The 15,266-nt window shown below is 38.2% G+C and overlaps 1 protein-coding gene across 2 annotated transcripts; it reads right to left on the bottom strand.

Moving 5' to 3' along the window:
• Window positions 1–7,695, bottom strand: LOC128510550 (specifically androgen-regulated gene protein). 2 transcript variants are annotated; one of them, XM_053482922.1, is made up of 4 exons: window positions 7,593–7,695; window positions 4,225–4,405; window positions 2,492–2,678; window positions 1–2,055 (listed from the first exon to the last, which is right to left on the bottom strand). In XM_053482922.1, the coding sequence occupies exons 2-4, from the start codon at window positions 4,327–4,329 to the stop codon at window positions 614–616; spliced, it is 1,734 nt and encodes a 577-aa protein (XP_053338897.1). In that variant the 5' UTR covers window positions 4,330–4,405; window positions 7,593–7,695; the 3' UTR covers window positions 1–613. The 2 variants fall into 2 exon arrangements, with proteins under 2 accessions (XP_053338897.1, XP_053338898.1); XM_053482923.1 differs by having other exon boundaries at window positions 4,225–4,408; window positions 7,593–7,693.
• Between the last annotated feature and the right edge of the window lie 7,571 nt (window positions 7,696–15,266).

Below are 15,266 nucleotides of genomic sequence, written 5' to 3'. Positions count from 1 at the left end.
GTAGGGAAACTTGCTTACTAGAAGAGTAAGTAATGTCCACTAATGGCAGCACCTATAACTATGCCTGTCAGTAAAGATATTTCTAACCATCCTTCACTTTTCCAAACAAATCCTTCAGCTAAAACAATATAGCAGCAGACACAATAATAGAATCACAATTTCTCCACAATTAATGTCTAAATGTCTATATTTGCTAAATATTACACTTATCCACCAAAGTAAAAAAAGAAAAAAAAAAAGAACCAGAATGCCAAAAAATGCAGAGAATCTCTTGTTGCTCCTTTCCTAAATGCCCAGTATACATACAAATATGGATGTATATGAATTACGTAGTTCATTTGTGGATTCTTCTTTACAGCTAATCTGTAATTCCATTTTACAGGACAAGCTAAGCCTGGAGACCCTCATCCTGGAGATCCCCCTGTCCTCCACAGCAGCAGGACAGAGAGTTCTCCAAGACCAAGATTGGAAACCTTGTTTCTAAAGTACTGCCTCCCCATTCCAGTCTAATGATTAATAATAATAATAAAAAAAAAAAGACTCATCCTGAATCAGCACTCCTGCTTTGGGGCACCATATTGACCAGAAAGTCTTCTGTGAAACCATTTTAACCTTAGTTTTTGATCAGTCCCAATCTCTTCAGAGCCTGCTTGCGGTCCGCGTCGTTGTTACTCTGTGGGGAGATAACTACGCTGATGCCATGTGATCGAAGAGACTTTGGTGGCTCGACTTTTGGCTGCGTTGGTAATGGAACAGGCACGGGCAGAGATCTCCTGAGGTCGGGTTGTCTGGTCGATTCAGGAGGTATCGGGTCAATATTAAGGTCCTTCCAGTTACCTGCAGAAGAAGGTCGAGGTCGGGTATTTCTCAGATGTCCTAGTGAAACTGGCTCATTCTCGGGACTCTGTTCCTGGCTTGTTAACTGTGAGTGCTTCTCGAGCGTAAGGCTTTTTAGACCTACACCCGATCGTTCCAAGGACGCGGATTTCATTTCAAAAGGCTTTGAACTCTGTGTCCTTGTGATCAACAGGTTTTCACTTTCTTTTTCAGGAAGTATGCTTGGAAATGTAAAATTAGTTTTTCCTTGTGCCTCAGCTACTCCATGGTGGTCAGCATGCACAAGCACAGGATTAGCAGTAAGTTCTGCAGAATATGATGCTGCAGAAGGACTTGTGTTAAAGGATGTCGGAGGTGAGGAGGCCTTGTGTGGTTGACTGTTGGTCTCATCACCCTTCAGCAAGCCAAGTTTCTTCAGGGCTTCCAGGTGAACCTTCTGTTGGTTGACTATCATACGATCACCAGGCGAAACAAGGGAATGAACCGGTGTGGGTTCTTTGTGGTTTTTTAAAACAATGCTAGAAGGCAGTTTTTTGGGTTTGGGGGCCACAACTGGTGGGCTTTTAGGTTCTCCGGAGTCCACTACAGTGGTATCTTCGCCAAAATTTGAAGAATTTGGGAGACCTAATAGGACTTTTTCAGGAGCTTTTTTCTGAGATGCCTTTTTACGTAAATTGTCCAGTTCATTTGGGGATAACTGTGCAGGCGGTGGTGTTAGAGGCAATTGGGATGTAGGTTGCGCAGAGATTCGTGTTTGAGTTTGGCTTTGTCCCGAGGGCAGGGTGTGTACTGGTGGAAGGAGTACTGGCTCATCCATAAAGTCTGAGGGAGGAGGAAGCAGCTCCATTTGCAAATCTGGTGAAAGGCTCTTGGGCTTTTGGCCTGTCTTTGGATCAAGATATATCTTAGGAGAGATGTCTTTGGCTGTAGCACCGTGTTTGACTGGAGGCTCGGGAATAAACGAAGGTGGCAAGTCAGTCAGCTGACTGGAGGCGTAAGGATTTGGTTCGTGTCTCCCAGGACTTCCAAGAGAGTTTATGGCAGGGGATTTAGGTGTGCTAATCTGTATAGCTGGCTTTGGTTCAATAGTGGAGAAATCTGATTTTTTTAGTAATTTAGCATTGCCATTGGCTAAAACTAGTGGAGTTGGAACAAGCAATTTGTGTGGTTTATGATCTTTTCCAAGAACTTTATTGGGATCCTCATGGACTGATAGCTCTAAAAGACAAACAAATGGAGAGAAAAAAAAAAGAGAGGAATGTGATGACATGAACAAAACAATGATAGTAGTAGACTAGTTGGGCTCTGCATAAAGCATAATATGGTTTTTAATCTTATAAATAGAAGAATTTCTGCTCTCCTACAGCCGCAGAAGGACTTTGCATTTTGACTTTGAGTTTCTGGAAGTGTTGTGTAACCATTATAATTTTTTTTTTACAACAGCCAGTTACCTTGTGGATTCTTCTTTACACACTTTGCTTTATGGCTTTTCCATTTTACACCAAACTATTCAATTTATGATAAACTAAGGTCTAAGATGGAACTAAGACACAAGTAAACCCTTATGGATTCATTAGCAAAAATAAGGAATGTTTCCATTGTTACGTCCTGATGTTCTTTCCAGACGTTGACATCTTCGGCCTTGCGTACTCACCCTCTGGCTTAACTGGCCTAACAGAGTTAAGGTGAGCCATCTTATTGTTCTGATATTGAGACGGACGGGCCGGTCCACCGTTTGACACGCCGCCGTAGTTCTCCGTTTCCAAAGACTCAATGGTTTCCTCCAGGAACATGAGACATTCTCGCTCCTCAGAAGACAGATGCTCCATCATGTTGTTACTCTATCAGAACAGACAAGAAAGTAGTGTATGCTTAAACTTCAGGCTGCTGTGTATTAACATGATATAGCCTTCTCAATGAAAACATTTACAAGTCACAATTGTAGGGAGTTTTTTCAGAATCAGTGCTACGTGAAGAAATGCTTTCAGAGACGAGTGTCGCACATCACCAGCCAAAATGTCTCGGCCAGACCCGGAGGGTGTGCAGACACTGCATACTTTATGCATCAACAAACTTTAAGGATATTTACTAGCACGTGCTGATTTCTATTTTAGAATGAACAATTTCACAGCGCTGTGATGAGGGCATTTCAAGAATTGCACATCAAACATGTTTATTTTGCCCATTTTTTGCAATGATTTACCTGTTTTTGTCATAACAAAGTGTACTTTGTATTCGTGCACTGTTATTCAAGTTATAGTTTTGTCATGTTTTCGCTGTACTAATTGAACCACCTAAAAACCAAACATCCTTTTTTTTAAATTCCTGTGCAACTAAAAATAAGTACCTATTGTGTAAAACCTGAAGCGGAATAATTTACCCATGGGCGCCGTGAAAACAGCCTCCAAAGGTCAAGACCTCTTACGTAACAGTAAAGTCGGAACACTTCTTAGAAAGCAATAAAAAAAAAAAAGTTTAACTTAAAACTAATGTTTGTTTTCTTTTTTCCCCCCTTTCTTTTTTGCTGTTGTTTGGGCTTCTTTCATGATGTCAAACTTGCAAGCATGTAATTAATCATTTGTTAATTTTTTTTTTTCAAAGCCTTCTCTGGAAATGTTTTCCAGGCGTATGTGCTAGGAGGACTTGGATCTCTGAATGCTGTTGTTGTTCTACGGCACGGCAGTAAAAAACGAGCAGTGAATCAAAAAGACTGATATTTGTCTTTCTTATCTGTCCCATGAATAGACAAACTAACCCAGTGTTTGTATCACCATCTCGTAACTTCCTTTCTGGTGCAAACCAAAACCAAAGCGAGTTGGACTGTTCCTGCTCTCAGCACTCGAGACACTGTTTTGAACATTGGTTCCCTGAACGATGTACTCTCCAGGGCTCAAGGTTATTGCCCCGGTCGTTACGTGAAGCACGTTGTTTTGGGCAAAACTGTCCTGTGAGGTTGCGTCCTCTGCCACTAAAATACTAAACATGAGCACATCATGCGTCATCAGCGTGACGAAAAAGATTTTGTCTAAATCTTGTAAAGATACAAAACAGAACTTCGGGTATAAATTAATAAGCATTGCAACATCACAGCTGAATTAGTACCGTCCACAAAACTCCATAAAAGGTAAGGCACAGAAATAGCTCAAAGTATCTGACTGAACGAAACTGTCTATAGGGTGCCATAACTTTTGTCTTAACGTTGTCTATAAATTTTTCAACTTTTTTCTGCTTAAAATTACTCATATTTAAATTTTTTAAAATTATACAAACTCATAAGCTCCCATCCTTTTTTCCCCGTTTTCCGTGTTGCGTCGCCTCGAGGTCTGGGTCAAACACTTGTTAAAAACTAAAAACACAGTTAACGAGACTATAACGACCAATACTCACGTAGCCTGAGTTGATGCCGATCACGCTGTTAGAGCTGCCTGCACTGTTCACGCTTGGTGATGATCCTGACGCAGAGTCACATGGCCGGGAGTCGCGCACCGGCATCGCACGCGTGGCGCTGAGGCAAAGAATCAAGCGGAGGCTTCAGGGAGCGTCGGCTTTAGGGAGCGAAGACGCCACACTGCTGGGGGGAAAAGCACAGAAAGACACTGATATCAGGACTATATATCATGGTATACGAGCGTTTCAGAGCGTATGCAAACAGTGATCAGCGGTTGTTAATGTGCTCGGGTTGAGAAATGACACGCGCTCCTGCGGTTGCGAAACCAGCACAGAAGTAAGTCACACCCTAGACCTGAAAAGTTCACGAGGGTGTTTTCATGCTTGGTCCGTTTTAGCGTTTGCATGACTGCACCTTTTATTGGAGTTATACAATTAAAATGTTCAGCACTTTAGGCAGCTCTATGCCATGTTGCAGACCACACCCTAAAATAAGCAGGAAAGAAAAAAAAAAAACATATGCAAAAGACTGAGTAAAATAAGGTTTCTAAATTCTCATCAGTTTCTGTTCTAAGGATCTAACTGTCTGGAGTTCAAGGAAGAAGTGATTGTGTACTATGATAGCACTTAAATTAGGGACTGGAAATCACCAGGGACCCGCCGATACCATATTATCACGATACCCAGGAGCTGATTTGATATGTATTAAAATGCTATAAGTATCATTTTTATAAATATCCAATTTTTTTCTGGATTTTCTTACAACTTACAGTATGTGCTGCCTTCCAATGGATGAATATTTTGGTGTGCCCCCTGTAGGATCAAAGAGTTACTGAAACATTTTACCCCCTGAAACGATCAGTCAATCAGTTTCCTCAAACGGCCGGCGATGGGACACTCGGTCTTTTTAAGGAACTCGATTGGGATCAAGTTGAGAACCTCCTGAATTGATACCTCCAAGTCCTCCAGTATGCGAGGCTTTGTCCTGTATACCTACTTCTTCGCGAAGCCCCACAGGAAAAAAAATAAAAATAAAAATAAAAAATTACATGGAGTGAGATCTGGAGTTCTTGGATGCCATTCATGAGGTTTGCATTGTCCCAGCAGCCGTCCTGGAAAATGTTGGTCGAACAACGCACACACACACAATAAGATCAGAATGGGGTGGTGCACCATGGGGTGGCGCTCCCCACTGCAAGATGTTATACTACAAGTTCTATAGCCATTAGATATTACCTAGTTAATTTCACCCACTGTGTAATTATGATCACGGATGAAGCAATAATGCGAGTGCATGGTTTTAGGTTTTTACCCGGTGATACATTGACACAAAATGTGGGTTGTTGTTGCTGTTGCTTTCTTTCCTGTGCTTCTGTTAAGGTGGTTGCTACAGCGGACCATCACATCTTAATTTAACACAGCTTTAACAACAGATGCCCCTCGTGCCCTTCTTCAACCATCTCGTTTATGTCTTGGCTTGGGACCAGATATAAGAATGCTCTGCAACTGTGTTGCTGGTTAGGACATTGTCTGGGAACTGAACCCGGGCTGGTGAGAAGCCTCCAACTTAGCCACCAACACCTCATACCAAACTTGTTTATGTACTGTAGGTTTTCTGCTGCTACAATCACATTTATGTCATTTAGCAGACATTTAGATTCTCCAGAGCCACTTACAGTACATTTATCTCATTACACATGTGACCCATCAGTGGTAGTAAAGGGGTTTGGACCTAGGAACCTTCAAACTAGTCCAACCCATATTTTTATCACATCATGTGGCATTTAAATCGAACCGACTTACAGTTCTCACTCACTCATCGCTTATACCGCTTTATTCTGGGTTGAGGGTCACGGCCGGTGAAGCCTATCCCAGGAGACTTAGGGCACGGGGCGGGGTACACCCTGGACAGGGTGCTAATCCATCACACAATCATTAACACACTACGGGTAAATTGGGAACAGCAATAAGCCTAATCTGCACATCTTTGGACTGTGAGAGGAAACTCACCAAGCACAGGGAAAACATGCAAACTCCATGCACACAGAGATGGGAATCGAACCTGGACCCTGAAGGTGCAAGGCAAAAGTGCTAACCACTACACCACTGTTCCATCTGACTCAAAATTATTTATCAAAATTATTTAGATAAAAAAATACAGACCAATTACGTATTCCTCAAATACTAGCATTTTACAAGAGTATCGCTTTCTTCTTCTTTTGGGTTTATGGGCGGTAGGTGCAATAACGCCACCTGCTGGACTCAAGTGTGGGGCAGAAAAAAGGGAAAAAAGCTTATTGTTTACAAACAATCAACAACACATGATACACAGCAATTAAATGCGTATTAGATAAAAAAATATACAGTTGTAAGAAATATATCTGGTTGAGAGATAATAAACAAAAGTGTTACTGAATTACTGAATAAAAATCTAATCAAATTGTGATGCACAGATACATCCGTCATGTCCAGGTATCTGTCCTTTTAGCGCTCCGCTATTCAAGATGTATGAATAAATTTCATATGATATATGAAAATTTGAAAAACATCAGAGCACATGTTTGATTCGTTGAACAGTCGCACTCGTACTGACCTGAACATAGACACACAGTCGAATGTTAAAGACTCAGATATACTGTAAATACACCTGGAAGAAACTCTAACAACACAAGAAGAATAGTTTTCAATACAATCGTATGCATTCTAACCCGTAAAGATGCCCATACTGTACCTTTAGCAAGCATACCATTCCTGGAAATGTTGCTCAAGCATATTGAATGAATAAATGTTTAATGTAAAGCTTTCATGGCGAACTACAGGCACGCTCTAGGTAAAAGATATTTAAAAACCATCTAAAAGGCGTACACTTGATTAAGGGAACCACCCTAGCAACACATGTTGTAGCTAAGAGTGTGTTACAAAGGTCTGACAGTGTCAGTAAAACAAATAAAGAAAGGCAAAATGAATGTGAGAATGTTTTGTAAGCTGACTCTTGTTTTGGGTTGAGAAGTTAAAAAATGCAAGTTAAAAAAACAAATGAAAAAAAACAAAAAAAAAACTTCTTGACCCTAAAAACAGTTTATACAGTTTTATTTGATATTCTTAAACACAGACCTGTGGATCCCATTGATTCCCACTAGAAGTTTGAATGTGATTATCCGAAAGCTACTGTACAACCCTGGCCTTTTAAACAACGAACAAACAAGCACCAACAAAAACGCTGAAACATCAAAACGCTAACAAAACAATGGACAATCTCAGTCTGCAAATCAAACAGCAAAAAGCTTACGTTCTATGTTTCAGATGAACTTGAATACACAAATTATAACCATCTCTCTTATATTATAAAAGTATTAGTAAAGACGTACGTGAAGTTCAAATCCAGATCTTCTCAACAGCTCGAACAGGAAGAGCGAAGCTTTGAGGAATACAAGGCCCACATGAATAGCGATCATTGTTCGCGCAGGGAGGCTTTTCAAGTTGTTCAGCATACCACAGACTTCAATCTCGCCTTAGTAAACTACGTTAATTAAAAGAATGAATACACCACCACCACCTCTACCTACACACACAAACAAACACGTCACTCGGCCCAGTCCTTCCTGTAAACCTGAAGAGCGAGTAGGTGAACCTGCATTCAGACGTCACCTGCACTCCTACAATCCCACTGATCTCAGAAAGGTTGCGTAAGTGTTTTAAGTGTAAGGCTTTTATTTAAGAGCTCTCAGGTGAGTTAGGAGAACTTTGTTTCATTGCAGGAACAATAACATTCAAAAGATGGACGGAGAGATTTGACTTGAGATTTTATGGATGATGTAAACAAAAAGGATTCCGGATAATGTCTAACTGCGTCAAAAAATCTTTTGTGCGTGCTCGTCTTGAGGCGGTCTTATAGGAATTTTTTCATGCTTCCACATCGTCTTTTTTCCTGCATTCTACAGTAGAACATGTTAAAACAGGATTCATGCTTTCAGAACTTGATACATTTTAAAACGCCTGGGTTGAAGACTTGTGCATTCTAGAAAAAGTTTAAGCAGTCTTTCATGCATTCAAGACCAACCTCACCAAGTCCTATGTCCATTGTAAAATGTTATAAAAAGATCTTGAAATTCTAAAATGTTTCAGAGAACTTCTGTACGTTCTAGAATGCTTTAAGAACCTGCATGCATTCAAGAACAACCTCAAAGTATTTTGTCCATTCCAGAATGTCTTAAAGAAGACCTTGTCATCCTTGTCATGAAAACTTGTCAAAGAAATCCTGTGGATTCAAGAAAGACTTCAAAAAGTATTCCATGCATTCAAGAACCACTGTAGAGTCTTCACTAGGACGTGAAAGAAAAATCTTGCGCATTGTAGAAGGGGTTCAAACAGTCTTTCAGGCATTCGAGAGCAACCTCAAAAGGGCGTTTGCCCAAATATCGAACATTCTAAAATCTGTCAAAGAAGTCCTGTGGATTCTAATTCAGAAAGTCTTTCATGCATTATAGAATGTGTTAAAATAGTCTTGCATGCTTTCAAGAAGAACCTCAGAAAGTCTAAAATGCCTGGGTTGAAGACCAAAAGTTGTTCCTAGAAGAGGTTTAAACAGTCTTTCATGCATTCAAGAGCAATCTCACAAAGTATTTTGTCCATTGTGAATGGGGGAAGTCTTCTAGAACTATTCTAGATGACGCTAAAAAAGTCTTTCATGCATTCAAGGACAAGCTCAAAGTCCTCTGTATGCCCTAGAAAGTCTTAAAGACGACCTGAACATGCATTTAAAATTTTCTGGAAGAAGCCTTATGGATTCTAGAAGGTGGGAAAACTTTTTGGGAAGTCTTTTCATGCATTCAAGAATAACCTTAGAGTGGTTCATGCTTTCTAGAATTCTAGAATTTATGTGAGAAGACTTGTGTATTTAAGAAGGAGTTTAAACAGTTCTTCATTTCTTTTAGAACAACTTCAGTCTTCTGTGCCTTCCAGGATGTCTTGGAGAAGTCTTGGACTTTCTAAAATGTGTTAGAGAAGTCTTGTGGACACTAGGAATTAAACCAGTCTTTGGCTTTGTTGTAGAATGTCAACAAAAAATGGGGAATAAAAAAAATAACACTGAAATCTGGAATTCAAATGGACAAATCGGAATTGTAATTTGATTTTATGTAAATTAAAAATTGTGTGAATCAATTACATTCAGTTAAAAAGGTGTTTAACGAGTTGAATGTGAGCCAGGTCTGAAATCGAATCATTAATTCAGAGGAATCCAGAAAAACAAATGAAATAAGAATTCAACTGCCACCATTTACCATATAATCAACATTTTACGTGAATTTTAAACAGATTAAAACGTGGATTTAATTTTCTTTTACAAAATTTAAAATTTAAATGTTTTAAATGTCTAATAATTACATTTCTTTAATTTACTAATATATAGTTGAAACTGGGGGCACAAATTCAAGCCCAAATACAATTTGGTTTAATTCAACTACAAATCATTATTCATGAACATTTAAATTAAGGCATAAGGAATAGATTTTTATGTTCTATAAAAAATGTTCGATGTTGACTAGGAATTAGCTGTTAGTTTGATATGCTCATACATATGTGTTTGTGAATTTCAACATGAAAGACGAACACGAGTTTAAGGCGTTAAGGTCACAACACCACTTGAAAGTAAGGACATTAGGTCAGCTCCTGAGTGAGGATTAAGACTTAATGATGAGTATGTACAGTAGCATCTAAGCGTTTTAAGTCCACACATTGATTCTGTATTAGCATCTGATTATGATTACCATCGACCTCTCACAGTGTTGGAAATGAAAAGCTACACTAATGCAAAATGCGCCACAGGATTTAAATCACGGTCTATATTCAGTCTACAGTGGTTTTCCCAACAACGATGAAGGATATTATCTGTCTAGATACAGTAGGAGCAATGTGGAATTCCGTCACACTCTTTAGCACTAGCGTTTATCACAACAAACTGAAGTGGTTCCTAGTTCTGATCCTCGAACTTCTAGAACATTTTATCAAACGTTTTTTTAATATTCATGGATTTTCAAATTTATCAATCCAGAAAGAGGGTTGGGAGTTTTGCTAAATGTCCCAAATACTTCTCTAGAACCTACAAATATGAACTCAAATATTTTTTATATTTTTTTGTAAACCACAAACCTTCAGACGAAACAATATTCAGATTTACTGTATGAACCAATATGACACATACTGTAGTATCTACTATTTTCCAATGTATAAGTGATGTTAACGTTCATTTGTAACTGATGACTTTAAACATTAAAAAATAAAATGAATGAACATTAATTTTAATTAAGGGGGGTCCTGTCTAATTTAGTCATATCCATATTTTCACCCATCTAGGCTACTACTACACGACAGGAAGGGCCGAAGACCATCACGTGTTTCCCGCATCTTGGAGGACCTGAGCATGTCTTGAAGGACAATGCTATCCGCGCCAAGAGTACAAGTGTTAACTCAACTTGTTCACTGATCAGTTTCCTGTACAAATATGAATGCAATTTTACATATCAGTTGTCTGTCCTAAGTATAAATTAATTTATAATAGATCAAATGTGACCATATACACAGGATTGATAAAACTCTGAAGAAATCTGCCTAGACAGCATGCATTCCAGGGAAGTCCCATTTCCTGCCTGCACTCTGACTTGCTAGAAAAATGCACTTTCCAAAAAGGGTAGCAGGGTGTGGTGGTAACTCATTAACATTTAAATGACCCCATTTAAAGATACAGACACTGAAAGAGCGTGTTTGAAAGATGAGTGGCATTTCAGCTGGAATGTTAACAGGGTCACTTGTATTTTCTTTTTAAGTACAATACGGCACCTTTAAAGCTATTTGATGAGACTGATCAGATACAGTTAAAATGAAATGAAAATGCTAAAGATGAAATATTCTGGATTTCTGTACTTGAATTAAATACAATAATTTTGGGCAAAAGACCCCAAATCAAAAGAAATATTTGGGCAAAAGAAATTTTTGGAGAAAATGGAGAAATTCATAGAGAAACTAACAGAGGAGGATGAACGCAGATCTCCTGAAGGTCTACATAACATTTAGTAAATAAGAAATTAATTGATAAAACAAGGACCTTACTCAAGTAACTGGCAACTTGATGGTGATGCGGTTTGAACCTGGCACTTTGCGATCACTTGTGCAAAGTGTTCATCACTGAGCAACCCCTGCCTGAAATATGCAATTTTGAAACAACATCGACCTGGAAGTTCCAGCTTTTCTAGATTATCATACTGCGGTACCTGCTGTTTAATTTCTTCCTTTTTAATCATCACCCAGTTCCCTTTTTTATTATTCATCTAGTGATTCATTAGAAGAAACAGAAACTAACAGTGTTAATATTATTATTACTTCTACTTAAAATGCTTGCAAATGAGAGTCCGTGTAAATTTTTGAATCATAATGTTAAAGTAAGAAACTGTTTTCAACATCACGTTCACATTTAAATATTGTTTTTGTGATCTAGACTCAATAAAGCAAGAAACATTGCCCTTTGATGTCTGTGAATCGTCACACAACAAAAAGCACAAGGAATGGGAAGCATGAACCTTTTGATATCTCGACTAGTTATCAAGCTTAGTCAATCATTTACATTAAACACACACACACACAAACACACACACACACACACACATACAATGGGCGACATCCACAGCCTCAGTGGTTGATTTCCAGTCTCACACACGCACACACAGTTGAAGAGAATAAATGACTACTTGACATTCTTGTTATCAAAAACATCATGGCCTGATCTTTATCCTAACATCCATGACATGGTTAAACGCACATCAAACACATCATCACGTCATTAAAGTCAAACCGACACAAAGATTTCACACGCATCTCACGTCCTTCACACAGCTCAGGAACGAGCCATCTCACGCTTCCTGTGTTTACACTGTACATACAGTCGTGGCTCACAAATCTCTGCTGTGGTTTACACAGAACTACTGCGTAAACCTTCCTAATCCTTCAGTAGACGCTGTACATAAAGCGCGTTATAGTATAATATCCGTGCGGATGCTAAAACGGATAATGGAAAGGTGAGCAGAGATAGAAACTAGCAGGCAAGCGTTGCATCAACAAATACTCAAGCTCTGTGTGTGTGTGTGTGTGTGTGTGTATGTGTGTGTATGTGTAGTTTTTTTTTGTTGGGGGGGCAATAAGAATATCTAACAGTTTTGACATTTAATTTTAAACCCTTTTTTAAACTGAGTATGTAAATGTTAGATATATACTGTATATAAAGCACATACACCTATAGTGAAAATACATTAAATCAAATACATGTTTATGAATAAAAACACATTAAAAAGAATAAATTAAATTCTAAACCTAGATGATGTTGCTTTTTTGTTATAAACTTTTATTTATGCAAAATATTGACAAATTATTATGGTGTAATTTTGTTTATTTATGTGATTAAATAAATAAATAGATAAATAAATAGATAAATAAATATATTCTATATTTTTATTTCAAAGCCGATGGCATAAAAACAAACAAATAAATCTGCTTTTTGTCTTATATGTTTATTTACTTTTATTAAATAAACATACAAGACAAAAAAGCAGATTTTTTTGTTATTTAATGTTAACTCTTATTTTACAAATACATAAAACTATTTCATTTATAAAAACACAAACAAAACAACAAACAAACAAAAAAACAAACAAACAAAATAATTTAAGTCTACAAATTCCATGCTTGTGGGAAAGGTTTTCCTGTTATAATTTTCTATCTATCAATCTGTTACAGCTTTTAATTCCATTGCAAAACAATACACACACACACACACACACACACACACACACACACACACACAATATATATAACAAAAAAAAAGGAAATCAGCTGCCACAACAAGGATAACTAACTGCTTCCTCCTGAACACAATTACTGATAAATGATTAATTAATTCTATATTCATCCACAGCTTTTTCTTATTATTATAATCATTGTAATAATTAAGATCCAGATGTTTCCTTTAGGTCACTGAGACTCAGATTAGAGACATCAGACTTCAGTAGCAGTGATATTATCATTTGTCTAAGGAAGGTTCTCAGTGTACTCAGTGTGTGTGTGTGTGTGTGTGTGTGTAACCCGACTCCATCTAAGGCACAGATGACTTTTAAACAGACTAGATGCTGTAGAGACAGAAAGGTAAACACAGGTGTGTGTGTGTGTGTGTGTGTGTGTGAGCTACAGAACAATTCAAAAAGAAGAAAGCTCACCTGTAGAGACAGAGAGAAGAGACTCTCGAGCGTCTGGACTTCCACCTGCACACAGCTCTGTGTAACGACACACACACGCGCACGCACGCACGCGCGCGCAGAGTAAACGCCCTCACAGTTCAGAGAATTCCGCCTCTTTCCAGTGAATCGACTCATCTGATTCACCACAAAGAGTCGACTCACCAATGACTCATGGTTCTTGTTTTTCGCGCCGTTTTGACCAGAGAGTCTGAAAACATATAAATAAACCCTATTTTTACCACAGAACTTTTACATTTTCAGAATGAGGCGTTAAATTTGTTTTTCACCAGCGTTGGTACTCGATGTTGACGGTTAAAGAGTTTGTAGAAATAGTTAAAAGGTTGAAGTTAAAATAATCTGCTGATCTTTAATGTAATCAGTGATATTATTATTATTATTATTATTATTATTATCTTAAGTCCGCCTCATAACTCATCATAACATCGCTTTTACTCACTATTTAGATTTCACTTATGGTGCAGGTTAAACTTCAGCCAGATATCTGCAAAGTATTGCAAAAGTTTCATTACATTCTGTCCAGCGGTCAGCGGTTTAAGACGCGTCCACAGTTTAGGACGCATGCGCAGTACGCTGCTCATAACTTCACTTCTACTCTAACTTGATTAAATGTACAGTATGGCACAAGGTTTAGTTTTCTTAGTGCATTCTTTTTGGATTAAGTCATTCTGCGACACACTGTTGTGTGTGTGTCTTCTGCATACGTTGTCTATACTACCGCGTTGATCGGCTCTGGTGATGGTGCCGGTTTAACTTCAGGCAAATACCCAAGTACAGTACTGCAAAAGATTCATTAAATTCTGTCCAGCCAGTTTTGCGTGATGCTGTGACAATTCTAGCTGGACAGACTGACTGGTTTCAGGTCCACAAATGTATGAAATGTAAAAACATCATCATTTAAAGAGCGAGTTCTGACCAATGTACAGACAAAAGCTTTCTTTTATTTATTTAGATTAGAACAGCCCTGACAGTAATGCTACAGCACCTGTCTTTCAAATCACAGTATTTATATCACACGCCTTCTAACAGGGGACATTATTGTTTCTATACTGTAGTTACAGCTCATACACTTGGTGTACGGTTACGTTTATGTAACCTTTATGAAAAGCGCCTGAAGTGTGAATGCTGAGTGAAACCCACACAGTAACCGAGAGCTCAGATTCATTTGTCACTTTCATTTATTAAAATGAAAGTAAAAAGAAAAAAAGTTCAAGACATCATGTTTTAGACCCGGGATTTAATTACAATGTAAACAATCGGGACCAAATTATACAACTTATTTTCCTATAACAGCATGAAGTTCAGCGTTACTGTATATCCCTTCTTTTATAAATCCCAATTCCATCCTAGAGATGATGGACATATAAAAAAAACAGTTTATTAAAATTGAAGCTTACGTGAGAAGCTCCAACATTATGTGGTTGTAATAGCAACAGTTTGGTTGCAGCAAGTAACAGTAAACCTACAACTCACTAATCAGTACTAATCCTACTAAGACTTACTAAACTCTTTTTTATAATTAACTTAACGTCGAGGCTTACACAATCTCTCAGGCTTCCAGTATTTTATTTACAAGCAAAAAACCGTAGGTCAAAGCTTTCCGCTTGTGTCAATACAGCTTTCACTGGACTTGTCTTTCTAGCTGCTGTACATTAACACATCATCTCTTATCAGTGTTTACAGCTCGACAAGGCCTTTGCACTCTTTCCATGTTCGATGGAAACGCTTCATCCTGTCTGGGAT

This window comes from Clarias gariepinus, chromosome 22 (assembly GCF_024256425.1).
Source record: "Clarias gariepinus isolate MV-2021 ecotype Netherlands chromosome 22, CGAR_prim_01v2, whole genome shotgun sequence".
Taxonomy (NCBI): Eukaryota; Metazoa; Chordata; class Actinopteri; order Siluriformes; family Clariidae; genus Clarias; species Clarias gariepinus.
Note: the sequence above shows the minus strand (reverse complement) of the source record. Positions and strands in the feature narration are given on the sequence as shown.